Source organism: Martes martes, assembly GCF_963455335.1.
Source record: "Martes martes genome assembly, chromosome: 13".
Lineage (NCBI taxonomy): Eukaryota > Metazoa > Chordata > Mammalia > Carnivora > Mustelidae > Martes > Martes martes.
The window spans coordinates 74,557,987-74,572,878 of record NC_137901.1 but is presented as its reverse complement, the minus strand read 5'-3'; the positions used below and the strand labels follow the sequence as shown (position 1 = coordinate 74,572,878).

The window sequence follows — 14,892 nt, the reverse complement described above, 5'->3', positions numbered from 1 at the left end:
AGACTTTCTACATTTTGTCAGACTCACAATGGGGTGACAAAAGGTAACACTCAAGCTGCCTGGTCTAAGAGCTATATACAGAAATTCTTCAATGTCCACAAAAATCTCTAAAATGCATGTACACCATCTTTGCCATTTTAAACCGTTTATTCAAATCCTTTCCAACCATATAATGAAATCAGAGACAAATCCTGGGAGTCACAGGTGTGGTGGCTGAGAGGGTGGCTCTAGAGACAAGCAGTCCAGGGTTGGAACCAAAACTCTGCCACTTCTAATGATCTCAGATAAGTTACTTTTTTGAGCATCCTCACCATGGGTCGAATGGGAATAACAGCATACCTCAGAGTAGGGGGCATATAAAGGGTAAAGTTCTCTGCATATAATAAGTACTCAGTAATGTCAGCTGTTATAACTTTTATAAATTATTTTTAAAGTACCATTCAGGTATTTTCAAGAGGCGCTGAAATTCTTGACAACTGGAAAAAGTTTTGATTGTCAATACTTAAGACTTCAACTGTTTCAGGTGAACACTATTACTATAGTAAAAAATCTCAAATGGAGTTTTCAGGTAGTTGAGCTCAGAGAACAAACTATTTAAAATGAACTAGATCACCTGGGTGGCTCAGTTGGCTTAGGGACAGACTCTTGATTTCGGCTCAGGTCATGATCTCAGGGTCGTGAGATCAGGCTCCACACCGAGCATAGAGTCTACCTGGAGTCTCTCCCTCCCTCTCCTTCCCTCTGCCCCCCCCCCCCCCCCCCCGTGCATATGTAGGAGTGTGCACCGGTGCACACTTGCGCTCTCTCTCAAAATAAAATAAAACAAAACCTTTAAAATGAACTAGATTCATTAAAAAGAGATTCATTAATGTTGCCATTAAAAAAAAATTTGCTAAGATGTTATCATGGTAAAAGGTTTGCCGTGAAATAAAACAAAAACAAAATCAATGAAGTATAATTCTGTCAGTACTACTATACTATTCTGAAATGCAAAGACTGAAAATATCAAGACCAAAGATTCCTACAAAGATACATAAGAACACGGTTTTTTGGGGGGCGCCTGGGTTGCTCAGTGGGTTAAGCCTCTGCCTTCAGCTCAGGTCATGATCTCAGGGTCCTGGGATGGAGCCCCACATCGGGCTCTCTGCTCAGCGGGGAGCCTGCTTCCTCTCCCTCTCTCTGCCTGCCTCTCTGCCTCCTTGTGATCTCTGTCAAATAAAAAAAATAAAATCTTAAAAAAAAAAAAAGAACACCGCTTTTTGTAGTTTGGTACTGATACTTAAAAAAAATAAAAAGGCTATTTTGAAGCATAGCTTTTGTTTTCACATATCAGAGGATTCACAGTGTTCCTGGAGAAAAATAAATAGGAGTAAGACAACAAGGATTTAATACACATTAAGCAAGGTTCTCAATTAATCACTTTAACATCATGGATCAGAGTCCCATGCAAAAAATATTAGAACATTCACAGCACAGCAAAATCAAAATCGAGTTCATATGAATGAGGCTGGGTGAAACCTTTGCCTAAAGGTAAACTGTTTTATGCTGGAGCTTCCCCGGACTCCACAATGGGGAGTTCCTCCCCAGGAACCTCAGAAATGGACCTCAGAAATGTCTGTGACCCCACTAAGAAATTGAGTTCTGGATGAAAGAGTGACTACATGTGCATTTTCTGGGGAGAAGGCCTCAGCAGTCATCAGAATCTTTAAAGGGACCCCTTCGAGAAAGAGGCAACTCTCTTGACTGGGGCTCTGTAGAAAAGGCAGCACAAATTCCTAGCTGCTCAAGTTCACACAACATTTCAAGGTAGCCTAATTATATTCAAAACAGGAAGGAAGTGACTCAAGTCTCTGTAGATTAGGCATTTGAGACAACAACGAAAATGATACAATGGAAGAGAAAATGTTCTGAAATATGCACGAAATGCTGCAGAAGGGCAAGACAGTCATTAGCGCAGCCATGGAGAAGCAGTTTTCCTTTGTTCCCTATCACCTAATGAGGAGTAAAGAATACACATTCCAAGAGGAAGTCTGAACCTAGACTCATGTGAATGAAACACATCACAGAAAGTTCAACTGAAAACAAGAAAATAAGGAAGTGGAACAAATAACATTTTCAGAGAATACGATGGAGTCTGTATAACCCACACTGACTTGAGGTCCTCTTTTTCAACTCCCCTACCCCCTTCCCCATCTGCAAAGGAAACTGGTAACCCTACTTGCACTACACAGGCCATAAAGGAACCACACAAGGTCTGACTTACCACAGTACTATGTAAAATCAGTCTCCACTGACATACAACAAGATGAAGTTTGGAACAGTTGCAGAAACACTGGTGTTCAATGATTTAATAATGATGGTTAATTGGACTTTGTTGTAACCAGAGAAGCCATCTTACCTTTGAATTACTTCAAATTTCAAAGCAGGTTAATCCAAGCACCAAGAACAGCACAGAGACCTGTCAATTCGGTTTCAGTTGCTAAGAGGGATCTGAACTCTAAATCTGAAAACGCTAAATCCCTTATGCAAGGGAAAAACGGTTTTGACCTTTCAACACACCCATATGTCTATCCTGCCTGAATGCCCAAATGTATCTGTTGCCAATCATTTTGTTTTGTAGGTTGTAATTAATGTATGATTTAGAACCTCAACTCCAGCTCTAAGAGACAGCAAAGATTCTGTACTAAACAACGCAATACAGAAAAGAAAAAAACTTAGATGAGATGATCCCAAGAATATTCATCGACTCTTCCTTACCACTGAATGTGGGTCTCCCAATTATCACCATCGGAAAAACGAGGAAATTAAGGCTGGGGACATGAAATCACCAGTCCAAGGTCACCCAGAGACAAAACCTAGCTTGAACCCAGGCCCTTAAGACCCCAAAACTCGAGACCGGTATTGCCTCCCAAGCGCTGGTTGTGTCTGCAAGACCCCGACCTTCTGGAGATTCTCCCCGGTGGAGGTGGAGCGGGAGACGGGCTTTTAGAACAGGAAAATACGGGGGTCCTATGGAGAGTATCAGTAGACGGAAGCGGCAAGCGCACCCACCCCAGGCAGGGCCCCCTCGCGGGTGGGGGGGGGTCCGGGGGGCTGCGCGGGGAGCTGGGGGCACACCTGCAGCCTCTGGGGGCCGCAGCCGGGAGAACGCTCACATTTTACTTCTGTAATTGGCCTTCCTGTGGATTGCCCAAGCCCCTTCCTGTTGGGGAAGCAGCCTCGACCCCGCAGCCTCCCCGCCCGGCCTGGGACAGAGGAGACGAAAGGGGATGAGACGGGAGGGAGGGGCGGGAGGGGCGGGAGGGCGGCGGGCCCCTAGTCCGCCCGGCTTTGACAGGCACCGGACGGGTCCCGCCCGGAGGCCGCGCCGGTGCCTCCTCCTTGGGAACGGGGGTGTGGGGTTCGGACGCCTGGACCCGCCCGACCCAGGGGGCGGCCCCGGGGCAGGGGTCCCCTCGAGCAGAACTGAGGGAAGCGGGCCCCGCCGGTGCGACTCACCCGGCCCGCTGCAGTCAGCGCACACCTCGCTGCTCCGAAGCCGCTTCGACATGGCTCCCGCCTCCCACCTGCCAGGAATCAGGGTCCCCGGGACAGCTAAGGCTGCGACGGAGGCGCTTCCGCTCTAACGGGTCCCCGCGGCGGCGCTGGCGGCGGCGCCTCTCCCCTCAGCGCCTCGCAGCCGCGGCGCAGCACGCACGCGCGGGGAGGCGCCCTTAGCCGACGGGCAGATCATGTGACCGGAAAGGGCACGCTGCTTTGTCGCCATCTTGAGTGAGGGCAGATATGTGCCTGAGCATCTTCTCCCCTGCCTATATATTTTCTTCAGTTTGGGTTTCTCTCTCTCTTTGGAAGTCCCAGCACTGATTAATACCAGGAGAAGCAGCAAAATCTCGTGGCCAGGGTTCTGCAGCCACATGTTTCACGAGGCCGTTAATAGTCGAGTCACTTAGTATAACTGGTCAAGTTCGTTCACTTATTCAATAAATACTTATTGAGCATGTACTCTGTTCCACATACTGTTCCAGGCACAGAAGACATAACAGTGAGCAAAGACAAAATTTCCTGTTCTCATGGCGCTTACATTCTATTGTGGTACATCTACAACAAAATACGTAAAATAACCAACGCTAGGTGTTTCTTTGGCTGCAGTTTTAGTCTCATATGCAAAATGGAGCTGATCTGTTCTCTACCTCTAGCGTACAATTTTTTTTTGCAAGTCTTGCTACATAAGAATAATTTAAAAAAACATTTTTAAAGGGTTGTAAAGAAAAAGAAGAGGAAGTCGATGAAAAATATCTGACAGAACTCATATATGGCCAACGGAGCTAAATATTTACTATCTGGCTAAGGACAAATGGAATAATTTACAGAAAAATGTGGTGTGCCTGCCTCATTGTAAGCACTCAATAATAGTAGCTCCTGCTATTCTTGGTATTTAGTATTACTGTTAGTTTCTAATCACAACTTTTTGTTTTTGAGAATAAGAATAGATGACCTACAGTAATCTGTAGGATACTGTGAGATAAACACAATGAGATGAGTTTAATCAGTGTGAATGAGAGAAGAGATGCGACCCTAATACTGTGAATACTTATTGTATGTATTACATGTAAACGCAGCCATGATCTGCATTTGGGAAATACTGGATGCCCATTAAGGGCCAGGCACTGTTTTGACTTTAGATACTCCGGTAAACAGCCATTGTGGAGTTCTTCAACTCATGAATAAGAGATATGTCCAATGAACATTGAATGATGAAAAGAAAGATTAAGTTGCATAAGGCTTCTGGAAAGATAGGAAGTCCTGGAAGAGGTCTTAGAGGCCCTGGATGTTGGTCTACTTCTCCATTTTGATAAATGTGTGGTGTAGGAATGACGGAATAATTCCCACACATTCCACAGCAAGGGCCTCTGGGTCATATCCTGGTGCTCCTGCACCCTGCTTTGTTCCGCAGACTCACAAATCTTCCCGACTCAACGCGTGTGGAGAACGGATTAGGCCAGGATTCTTGAACAGCTGTTGTGGCGGGCATCTGAAAGCTGGATGTACGCAGGCTGGGGAGGAAGAGGCTATGCTTTCAGGAGGCACTGAATAACTTCACCCGGCTGTGTGGTCTAGTTGCAGACAACTGTGCCGATAACTTAGGCTGCGGAATAGCTGTTAAGTTGACGTGGCTCTTCATTGAATCAAAGAGCTGTAGTGTCTGAAGTTGAAACTCAAAGAATGAACTTAATATTTGCAGACTCTGATCAAGTCTGGGTATTCTCCGCGAGACTTTTTAGCCATAATCCAAAACTCAAGTGACTAGTATGAAAAACCAATGCCCCTCATATGTGGAAACCACACTGTAGGTCACTTTGAATCCTAACTCGGTGTGGAGTTCCGGTAGAAAGTGATTCTCAACTGGGGATGATTTTTCTCCCCCAGGGGACATTTGGCAGTGTCTGGAGACATTTTGGCGGGGAAGTGCTATGGCGTCCAGGGGATAGAAACGCCAGGGATGTTGCTCAACACCCTAGAAAGCACAGGACAACCCTCACAGAAAGAAAATTACCGAGTTTACAGTATGCCAATGTTGAGAAGCCCTAAGGAAGAACAATCCCCTTGTTAGGCAAATCTTCGATGCCACTTCTCCGGAATTTGTAATATTCCCTCTTCAAAATTGTTGGGTGTTGCCCACTTCCAAAATGGCTTCTGGCCAATCATGGAAGCACTGCCCAATTCCAAAAAGGCTGCACGGGAGTCAGTAACTGGAATGGTTTGGTCCAGGCCCCAGCGGCCACCCCCTGAACCCAGAGCTGATGGAAGAGGCCCAGTTGTGGACTGAACCATATGAGACAGCTGGAGCAGGGGGAGAGGGGCTGGTGAGGGATAGGCCGAGTTGTCCGTGTCGAGATCCTAGGCGAAGGGAGAGAATGTTAGCTCTGTTTTGGGATTGCACTGTGTTTTCCGGTGTGTGGTTGGGGGTGGGTGCGGTGGGCCGACTCTGGGCCGCGCGTTTGGCCTCGTTTCCCCCCGCCGCGGCGCGCGGTGGTTTGCCCCGCGCACTTCCCTGTTTGGGGCAGTTCGGCCCGCAGAAGTCGGTTCGGGAGCTGTCAGCGCGGGCGGGAGCGCGGCGGGGCGCGGGGTGGGCGCGGCCGACCCCGTCCCCGACCCGGCCCGCGACCCCCGACCTCCCGCGCGCCCCGCACCCGGCCCGTAGGCCGCCCCACCGCGTACCGCGCACCTCGTTCACTCGCTCCGTTCTCTCTCTCTCTCTGGTCGGCCGCCGGGCGGGCGGGCGGGCGCCGGAGACCCCGCCAGGGCTGAGGCTTGGCAAGCGGGCAGTGCGGGCCCGGCTGCGGCCTTCTCGCCATGTCCTCGGCCCGCGACAACAGCGGCCACTTCCCCTTGCACCTCCTGGTTTGGAACAACGACTACCGGCAGCTGGAGAAGGAGCTGCGGGGCCAGGTGAGGGGCGGGGCCGGGGTCCGCCTGCGGCGAGGGGCGGGGAGGGGGGGGAATCGGGAGTCGCTTCGCCCCCCCAGAGCCCATCTCCAGCCCTCTGCCTTCGGAGTGCCGCAGACCCCTTCAGTTCTGCAGCCTGCGACAATAATAATAAGAGGACATGTATCGGAGTGCTTACTGGGTGCCAGGCCCTGTGCCGAGGGCTTTAGGAACATTATAATAATCTTTTTGCCTTTCCAGCAATCCTAGGAGGTAGGCACTGTTATTATTACATTTGCCAGAGAAGGAAACTGAGGCTCTCAGAGGTTATGTGCCTTGTGCAAGGTCGCCCACTTAATAAATGCTAAGTCGGGATTTTAACTCTGGCCGGCTGGCTCCAGAGTACACTGTCGTAACCAGTTAGGTTTTCCTGCCTCTCCCAAAGAAGTAAGAATGACACACACCGCTCACCCCCGCGGCCCCCCCCACCTTTTTTGTAAGGAAGGGCTTGGTTGGGTTTGGAGTCCAGGTTGTAACTCGCCCTGTGACCTTGGGCAAGGCATTTTCCCTTTCTGGCCCTCTGGGGTTGATACATCCCAAAGTTTGAGAATCACGGGGGCACAGGATCCTTAAAATCCCTTCCTGTCCTCCAGTGCTTTGATTCCTTGTCTTTTATTTCTTGCCATCTTTATAAATCAGTGGTTCTCAGTTGGAGGTAATTTTTGACACACACCTCCCCATCCCCAATGGTAATGCGTGGAGACAGTTTTGGTTGCTACCAGTGGGGAATGGGTGCTACTGGGATCTTAGTGGTAGAGGCCAAGGATGCAGGTCATCATTCTCCGGTGCGCAGGCCAGCTCTCCACAACTGAGAATTATCTGGTCCAAAGTGTCAGTAGTGTTCTGCGGGAGAAAGACTGCTTTTAAAGGCATCTCAATAATTCGGGGAGTTATTGGTGCCCTCAGGTTCCAAGCTAACGTACTTTGCTATTAGGATAAGGATTTGTAGTTACTTGGTGTAATTCTTGTTGACTTCGAAGTCCTGATTTTTGAGTGGCTCAAAATCGATGCTATAATTGTCAAGAAATTTTAGAGAAAAAGGAGCGCTTTTGGTTGGCAAAAATTGAGCAAGGTCAGCATCACCCCGTTTGGTGAATGGTTATTGCTAAGTGAGAGTGTTCTTGCCCCCTGCTATATTTAAAAAAAAAAAAAAATCTGCTGAGCACTTGCTGGAAGTCAAGAGTTGGTCTTTTTTCATTTAAATCCTCTGTCCAGACAGAATAAACTTTTATTGTAAGAGTCATTGGTCTTAATTAGATCACGCCCCCAGAGTAGATGACTCACCATTAGGTGTCCCAGTATACCTGGTGATTTCATTCCCTTTCTGTTACTAGATGTGGCGCAGAGGGAATCCTCCATCATTTTGCTCTCAGCTCTAAGCGTTCTCATCTTGGACACTTGAAAAACAACCAGAGAATCCTGCTGTGTTGTGCGTCTGCACTTCCTCAGTGTCCCTGCTGCCCCAGCTTCTTGTGAAATACTGAGATAAAGTACAAAGAAAGTCGCAGAACTAAACTCCCTTTTGATAGAGAAGTTGGTCGCCACCATTAAGCCACACACTCTTTCAATACTGATTTCTGGAAACAGCAGGCTTTCTATTCATCGGGGGTGAAGAAAAGAGCTTGAATGCAGTGCAGGTTTTCTTTATAGGAAAAACTTGTTTGATAAGAACACAGGCTTGGTTTACAGTCTAAAATGTGGCATAGTTGAATTCTCTCCTTTTCCTGTAGGCTGTAATTCATTGAAAGTTCTCTGTGCCTCTTACCTCGAAAAATGTTAAGGACGTTCGTGATCAGAGAATTACAATTCTGCAGCAGATTTTCCTGGAGTAAACTGATTCTTCGCACCTTATACTGTCAAGGTTGGGGGGGGTGGTCAAAGGAAGAATATTAATACTTGCTAATTATTTGGTTTTGACTTTGTTATTGGTTATCCCTGTAGATCATTTCATAGTATACCAATCGTTTCTGAGTAAGAGGCAATTGAAGCAGATGGATCATAAAGAACATCTTTACTGTGAAAGCTTGACTGTCACGACTATATAACCCAATCTCCATCCTAAAGCTTGGCCATTGAAGGGGTAGAGGTTGGGTTGGCTTCAAGGGGTATGCTTGGTACAATGCTCTGCTTTCACCATCTTGAAATTCTTTTTTTAAAAAGATGTATTTGAGAGAGCACGAGCAAGAGCAAGACAGCGTGGGAGGGGGCAGAGGGAGAGAGAGAGAATCTTGAGCAGACTCCCCGCTGAGCCGTGGAGCCTGACTTGACTTCACAATCCTGAGATCTGACCTGAGCTGAAATCGAGAGTTGGAGCCTTACCAACTGAGCCACACCAGGTGGCCCCACCGCCTTGCATTTTCATTTCTCCCTGCACCCTGCAAATTATGTAACCGGTTCAGGGTTAAGAAGTTATTCATTGATATCATTAAAACATGTGGCAGGAAATATTTTGTTGCTTTCATATTTGTCAAGATCCTCTTGATTATGAAACGACTACGGAGGTCTGTGACTTACAGGCAGTTGGGTTAATGGCCAGTACGAATACTGATAACGTTGTGAGCCTGGGCAAGTTATCTACCCTTCCTGAGTTGTTTTATCATCTGTAAAAATAGGGAGAGTAGCCCTGAAAGCCTACTGGTTTGTCAGGCATTGTGCTGAAATGCTTTCTGTGCAATTTCAGATTTAATTCTCACACCAGTGTGCTGGAGTGAATGCTATCACGATTCCCATTTTACAGATAAAGAAACCAGATAAGGTGGGGAGGCTCAGTTGCACACTTAGCCACTGGCTGAACCAGGGTGTGAACCCAGAAGGTTGGGCTCTGCCCTGATGCTTTATTCTTAACCCTTCCATTCTGCTGCTTTTTCCATAAGAGTCCCTCCAGTTCAGAATTGTGGAAGATAAGCCAGAGAGCAGATCTGAAAACGCAGGCACATCATAAATGAGAGTGATCCCATTTATCCTCATTGCTGCTGTGATTATTGTAATCGTCCTGGGCATTCAGTTTCTTTTATTTATGGCCCAGTTTTTCTGCAAGGAACATGTACTGGCTGCAGAGTTAGAAACAAAAAATTCCTATCGGCCCAGCAACACAACCAGCTGCTTCACTCCGTTTGTTTGCCAGTAAGCTTCTGCGGTCTGTTCCTTCATTCCTCCCATCCCACGAGTGAGACTCGAAGAGGGCACGCTGGTAGCTGCAAGAATTGTATTTTGTTCTAGGAACAGCAGCACAGAAAGAATCAAGTTTATCCAGATGAGGAGGATAGGCGCGTTTCCGAGGGCACACGAGTCACCCCCCATCCCAAGGTCTTGCTGAGGGCTGGAGTGTGGAGTTTGCCAGCTCTGCAGTTGTTTCAGACTTTCCATGTTGGCTCAGCAGGGGCATTTTATTAAGTGCCTCTTGACGCATCAGCTCTACTGTCTTTAATATTCAGTGGGGCCTTGAAGCCAGTGCAGTGGAAGTGATTTGTGTCACGGTTATGTTGTTTGTCATTTAGCTAGAGAGGTCTTTTAAACATCCCTGGCTTTCTTACGGATGCTGGGAGAATGAGTGAACACTTAAAGGGATGTATGCAAAGGTCAGTCAGTGCACCTTGGATGGGGGGAAACCCAGGACCCAGTAGGGTGGAGGGTGGCTGATGAGGCCCGACTCGAGGGCCCGCCACCAGTGAGGAAGCCGGCAGGTGAAGGGACACCATCAGGGCAAGAAGAAGAGGGTGTTCTAGGCGGCAGCAGTCCTCAGAGCTTGAAGGGGAGTTACCCTGGGGTTCTCACCCCCATCTGCCACAGGCTGAGTGGGGCCCTGGGCCCACATTCAGGTTGGTGCCTGTTGGCTGGAGGCCTGCCAGGAGCCAGGGGCCCAACATCCAAGATGAAGAGCTAGAGCCTCCTCTCACGTGCTCCCCTTTGGCCCTTAGGGGCTCAGGCTCCCTTGAGGGAACTATGCCTATGGATACCGTTTCCTGCCGGACTTGGGGTGGGGGCGTCAGTTTGGGTCACAGCCGCAGAGGACCAGAGCAGCCTGAGAGATGCACAGGAATGAGAGTGGACTCTGGAGAGAATGGAAGGCCAGTTCACAGCCTCTTGGTGGAGGGCCCCCCGCCCCCAGTTGGCAGTGAGAGTAGATGAGGCACTTATATCGTGCTGGGTGCCAAGGAACAGAAAGGTTGAGCACTGCACCTGAGGCTAGTCAGGGGCCTGGCTGTGGGCCTGTTGTCTGGCTCTGCAGCCTGCACTCAAGGCTTGGCCTTTTACTGCCTCCGGAGGGCAGCAGGATGTAAAAAAAGTAGGCTTGCCTTGAGCAAGCCTAGTCAGTGGGCTTAAATTCTTAAATTAGCAGTTAGGATGGAGATGTGCAGAAATCTCCCTGCTTTTCTTCCTCAGGGGCACTATTACAGTTTGAAGGGGTGGGTATTTTTAATTTGGTACAGTTCATGACTGGAGAAACATAAAGGAAAACCTGACATGATCAGCTTCCAATGTGAATTCTAGTTTAGTTCTGAAATCTCTTGCTCACTGAGCTAATGTCATTGGTTGGAGACCCTAAGCCCTACTATTAACTGTAATGAAATCTGAACAGATCCCTTTTAGGAAGAAACTGACTGCTTATATACGCTCCGTAATGTGGGTATATATGATAAGAAGAGCTAATTCTTCTTAGTGCTTCTTACAGGGTTAGGTATTACGCCTTTACTTTTGTAAGAACTCTATAAGGTCAATTCCCGCCCCCCTCCCGTTTTTTATTCCCAGTTTACAAGGGAGCAAACTGAAGCTCTGGAGAAATTAACTCATCAAACAGTATATAGATGATAGATTCGTTTTATATATTACATGAAGCACATACATACATACATAGGTTTTTTTCAAACATCTTCATTGAGCTATAATTCACTAATCATACAATTCACCCATTAACGTATAACATTCAGTGGTTTTTAGTGTCTTCACTGAGCTGTGCAACCTTCACCAGCATCAAATTCCAGAACATTTTCACTTCCCCAGAAAGAAACCCCGTACCCCATAGCCACTCTCCATTTCCCCTCCACCCCTCCAGCTCCGGGTGACCGCTAATCTACTTGCTGTCTCTTTCGATTTGCCTATTCTGGACATTTCCTATAAATGGAATCCTACAGTATGTGGCCTTTTGTGTCTGGCTCCTTGGACTTACCGTGTGTGTGAGGTTCATCCACACTGTGGCACAGATCAGGCCTTCATTCCTTTTTATGGCTGAATAGTATTCCGTTGTCTAGGTGTGCTGGATTCTGTTTATCGTTTTACCAGTTGATGGATATTTGTCCCTGCCGAACTTTTTGGCTGTATGAATAATGCTGTATGCACCTTCGTGTACAAGTTTTCATAGGGATGTATGTTTTTATTTCTCTTGGGTAAATACCCATGAGAGGAATGGCTGGGTCATATGGTTACTCTGTGTTTGACTTTTTGAAGACCTGCCCACCATTTTTCAGATTGGCTGCGCCATTTTACATTCCCATTGGCCATGCATGAGGGTTCCAGTTTCTCCACATCCTTGTCCACATTTGCTGTTCTTTTGGACTGTAGTTATCCTCGTGGGTGTGAAGTGGTATCTCATTGTGATTTTGACTGAGATTTCCTTAGTGATGAATGAAATTGAGCCTCTTTTCATATACTCATTGACACTGGCCTATCGCCTTTGAAAAAATGTCTATTCCGGATCCTTTGCCCATTTAAAAATTGGGTTGTCTTTTTATCCTTAAGAAGTTCAAGTTCTTTGTATAGTCTTGATACTAAGTAGCCCCTTGTCAGATAAATGACTTACAAATATTTTTTTCCCCTTCTGTGGGATGTCTTTTTACTTTGTTTATGATATCACATGAAGTACAAAAATTTTTAGTTCTGATGAAGTACTATTTACCTCTATTTTCTTTTGTAAAGATTCGGTATTGTATCTAAGAAGGTTTTGCCTAACCCAAGATCACAAAGATGAACTTCTTTGTTTTCTTCTAAGAGTTTTATTGTTTTGTCTCTTCTATTTGGGTTTATGATCAATTTACAGCTAATTTTCATGTATCATATATGTAAAGCTTCATTCTTTTGCATGCGGATATCTAGTTGTTCAGGCACCATTTGCTGAAAAGATTATTCTTTCCCCACTGAATTATTTTGGCACCCTTGCTGAAAACTAATTGACCATAAATGTGTAAGTTTATTTCTGGACTCTAAATTGTATTCTGTTGATTCTGCCTTTCTGCCAGTACCACACTCTTGATTGCTGTAGCTTTGTACACAGTTAAATTTTGAATTTGGCAAATGTGAGTCTTCAAACTTTGCTCTTTTCCAGATGGTTTTGGCAATGCTGGTCTCCTTGCACTTCCTTAAGAATTTTAGGATCAGCTAGTCAATCTCTACAAAAAGTCAGCTGGAATTTTGATAGGTAGTGTATTGACTCTGTAGCTCAGTTTGGGGAGTACTTTTTTTTTTTTAAAGATTTTATTTATTTGAGAGAAAGAGAGCATGAGGAGGGGGGAGGGGCAGAAGGAGAAGAAGAATCAGACTCCCTGCTGAGCAGGGAGCCAAATGCGGACTCTATCCCAGGACCCTAGGATCATGACCTGAGCCAAAGGCAGACACCTAACTGACTGGGTCACCCAGGTGCCCTCAGTTTGGGGAGTATTAACATCTTTTTTTTTTTTTTTAAAGATTTTTAAAAAAATTTATTTGTTTGACAGAGATCACAAGTAGGCAGAGAAGAAGACAGAGAGAGGGGAGGAAGCAGGCCCCCTGCCGAGCAAAGAGCCTGCGATGCGGGGCTCGATCCCAGGACCCTGGGATCATGACCCGAGCCGAAGGCAGAGACTTTAACCCACCCAGGCGCACCAAGTATTAACATCTTGAATATTAAGTCTTCTGAACCATGAGCATGGATGTTTTTCCATTTATTTAGGTCTTAATTTCTTTCAACAATGCTTTATAGTTTTCAGTATGTTTTGTACTTTTATTTATTCCTAAATATGTTTTGTACTTTTATTTATTCATAAATATTTTATTCTTTTTGATGCTATTGTAAATGGAATTGTTTTCATAATTTCATTTCGAGTTGTGTTACAAGTGTATAGAGATACAATTGATTTTGTTTCATTTTTCAAAATGGAAGTATAATTAACATACAATGTTCTATTAGTTTCAGGTGTACAACATATTGATTTGACAGTTCTATACATTTTTCAGCACTCACTGTGATAAGTGTAGTCACTACCTGTCACCAAACAACGTTATTACAATATTATTGACTGTATTCCCTATGCTGTACTTTTCATCTTTGTGCCTTACTTATTTTATAACTGGAAGTTTGTATCTCTTAATCCCCTTTATCTATCTTACCCATCTCTCCATTCACCTCCCCTCTGGCAACCACTAGTTTGTTCTCTGAGAAATATAATTGGTTTTTGTATATTGATCTTATGTCCTCCAATCGTGCTGAACTCCTCCGTTAGTTCTAACCTTTTAGTGGATACCTCAGGATTTTCTGTAGATAAGATAATGTAAAATATGAATAGAAATCGTTTTACTTCTTCCCTTCTAATCCGGATGCCTTTTCTTTCTTTTTCTTGCATTATTGCCCTGGTTAGAACATCTAGTACAGTATTGAATAGAAGCGACAAAAGAGAATGTACTTGGCTTGTTCCTTATCTTAGGGGGAAGACATCCAGTCTTTTACCGCTAAGATAATGTTAGCTGTGGTGTTCATAATGGGATGCTCTTTGAGGAAATTCCCTTCTATTTCTAGTTTGTTGAGCGCTTCTTGTTTTTTTATTTTTATTTGGTATCATGAAGGGGTGTTGGATTTTGTTAAATGCTTTTTCTGTATTGTTTTAGCCTTGTTTGGGCCACTGTAACAAAATAACATAGAGGGGGTAGTTGATAAACAGTAGAAACTTACTTCCTAAAGTTCAGGAGGCTCTCAGTCCAAGATAATGGTGCTGGCAGATTTAGTGTGGTGGCTGGAGAGGGCTCTCTTCCTCGTTCATAGCAGGATCTTTCCAGCTGTGTCCTCACATGGTAGAAGTGGGGCTAGCAAACTCTCTGGTCTCTTTTATTAAGGCACTAATTCCATTCATGAGGGCCCCACACTCACGACCTAAGCACCCCCCACAAAGGCCCCACTTCTAATACCATCATCTTTGAAGGTTAGCATTTCAACATAAGAATGCAGACTACAGGGGCGCCTGGGTGGCTCAGTGGGTTAAAGCCTCTGCCTTCGGCTCAGGTCATGACCCCAGGGTCCTGGGAACGAGCCCGCATTGGGCTCTCTGCTCAGCAGGGAGCCTGCTTCTCCCTCTCTCTCTGCCTGCCTCTCTGACTGCTTCTGATCTCTGTCTGTCAAATAAATAAATAAAATCTTTAAAAAAAAAAAAAAAGAATGCAGAC

The 14,892-nt window shown here is 45.9% G+C and overlaps 2 protein-coding genes across 8 annotated transcripts in view; one reads left to right on the top strand and one right to left on the bottom strand.

The window, feature by feature from the left end:
• Positions 1-3,704, bottom strand: part of GIT2 (GIT ArfGAP 2) — a 50,793-nt gene extending 47,089 nt beyond the window's left edge. For 4 of the 6 annotated variants that reach the window (XM_080821797.1, XM_080821798.1, XM_080821800.1 and 1 more), the window contains exon 1: positions 3,499-3,688. In XM_080821797.1, the coding sequence (XP_080677923.1) occupies positions 3,499-3,550 (52 nt within the window). In that variant the 5' untranslated portion in view covers positions 3,551-3,688. Of the gene's footprint in view, positions 1-3,498 lie in introns of all 6 variants that reach the window. The other 2 variants (XM_080821799.1, XM_080821796.1) reach the window with 2 other exon arrangements.
• A 2,396-nt stretch (positions 3,705-6,100) lies between these two features.
• The window catches only part of ANKRD13A (ankyrin repeat domain 13A), a 31,860-nt gene continuing 23,068 nt past the window's right edge, over positions 6,101-14,892 (top strand). For both annotated transcript variants that reach the window (XM_080821267.1, XM_080821266.1), the window contains exon 1: positions 6,101-6,450. In XM_080821267.1, the coding sequence (XP_080677393.1) occupies positions 6,355-6,450 (96 nt within the window). In that variant the 5' untranslated portion in view covers positions 6,101-6,354. The remainder of the gene's footprint in view (positions 6,451-14,892) is intronic.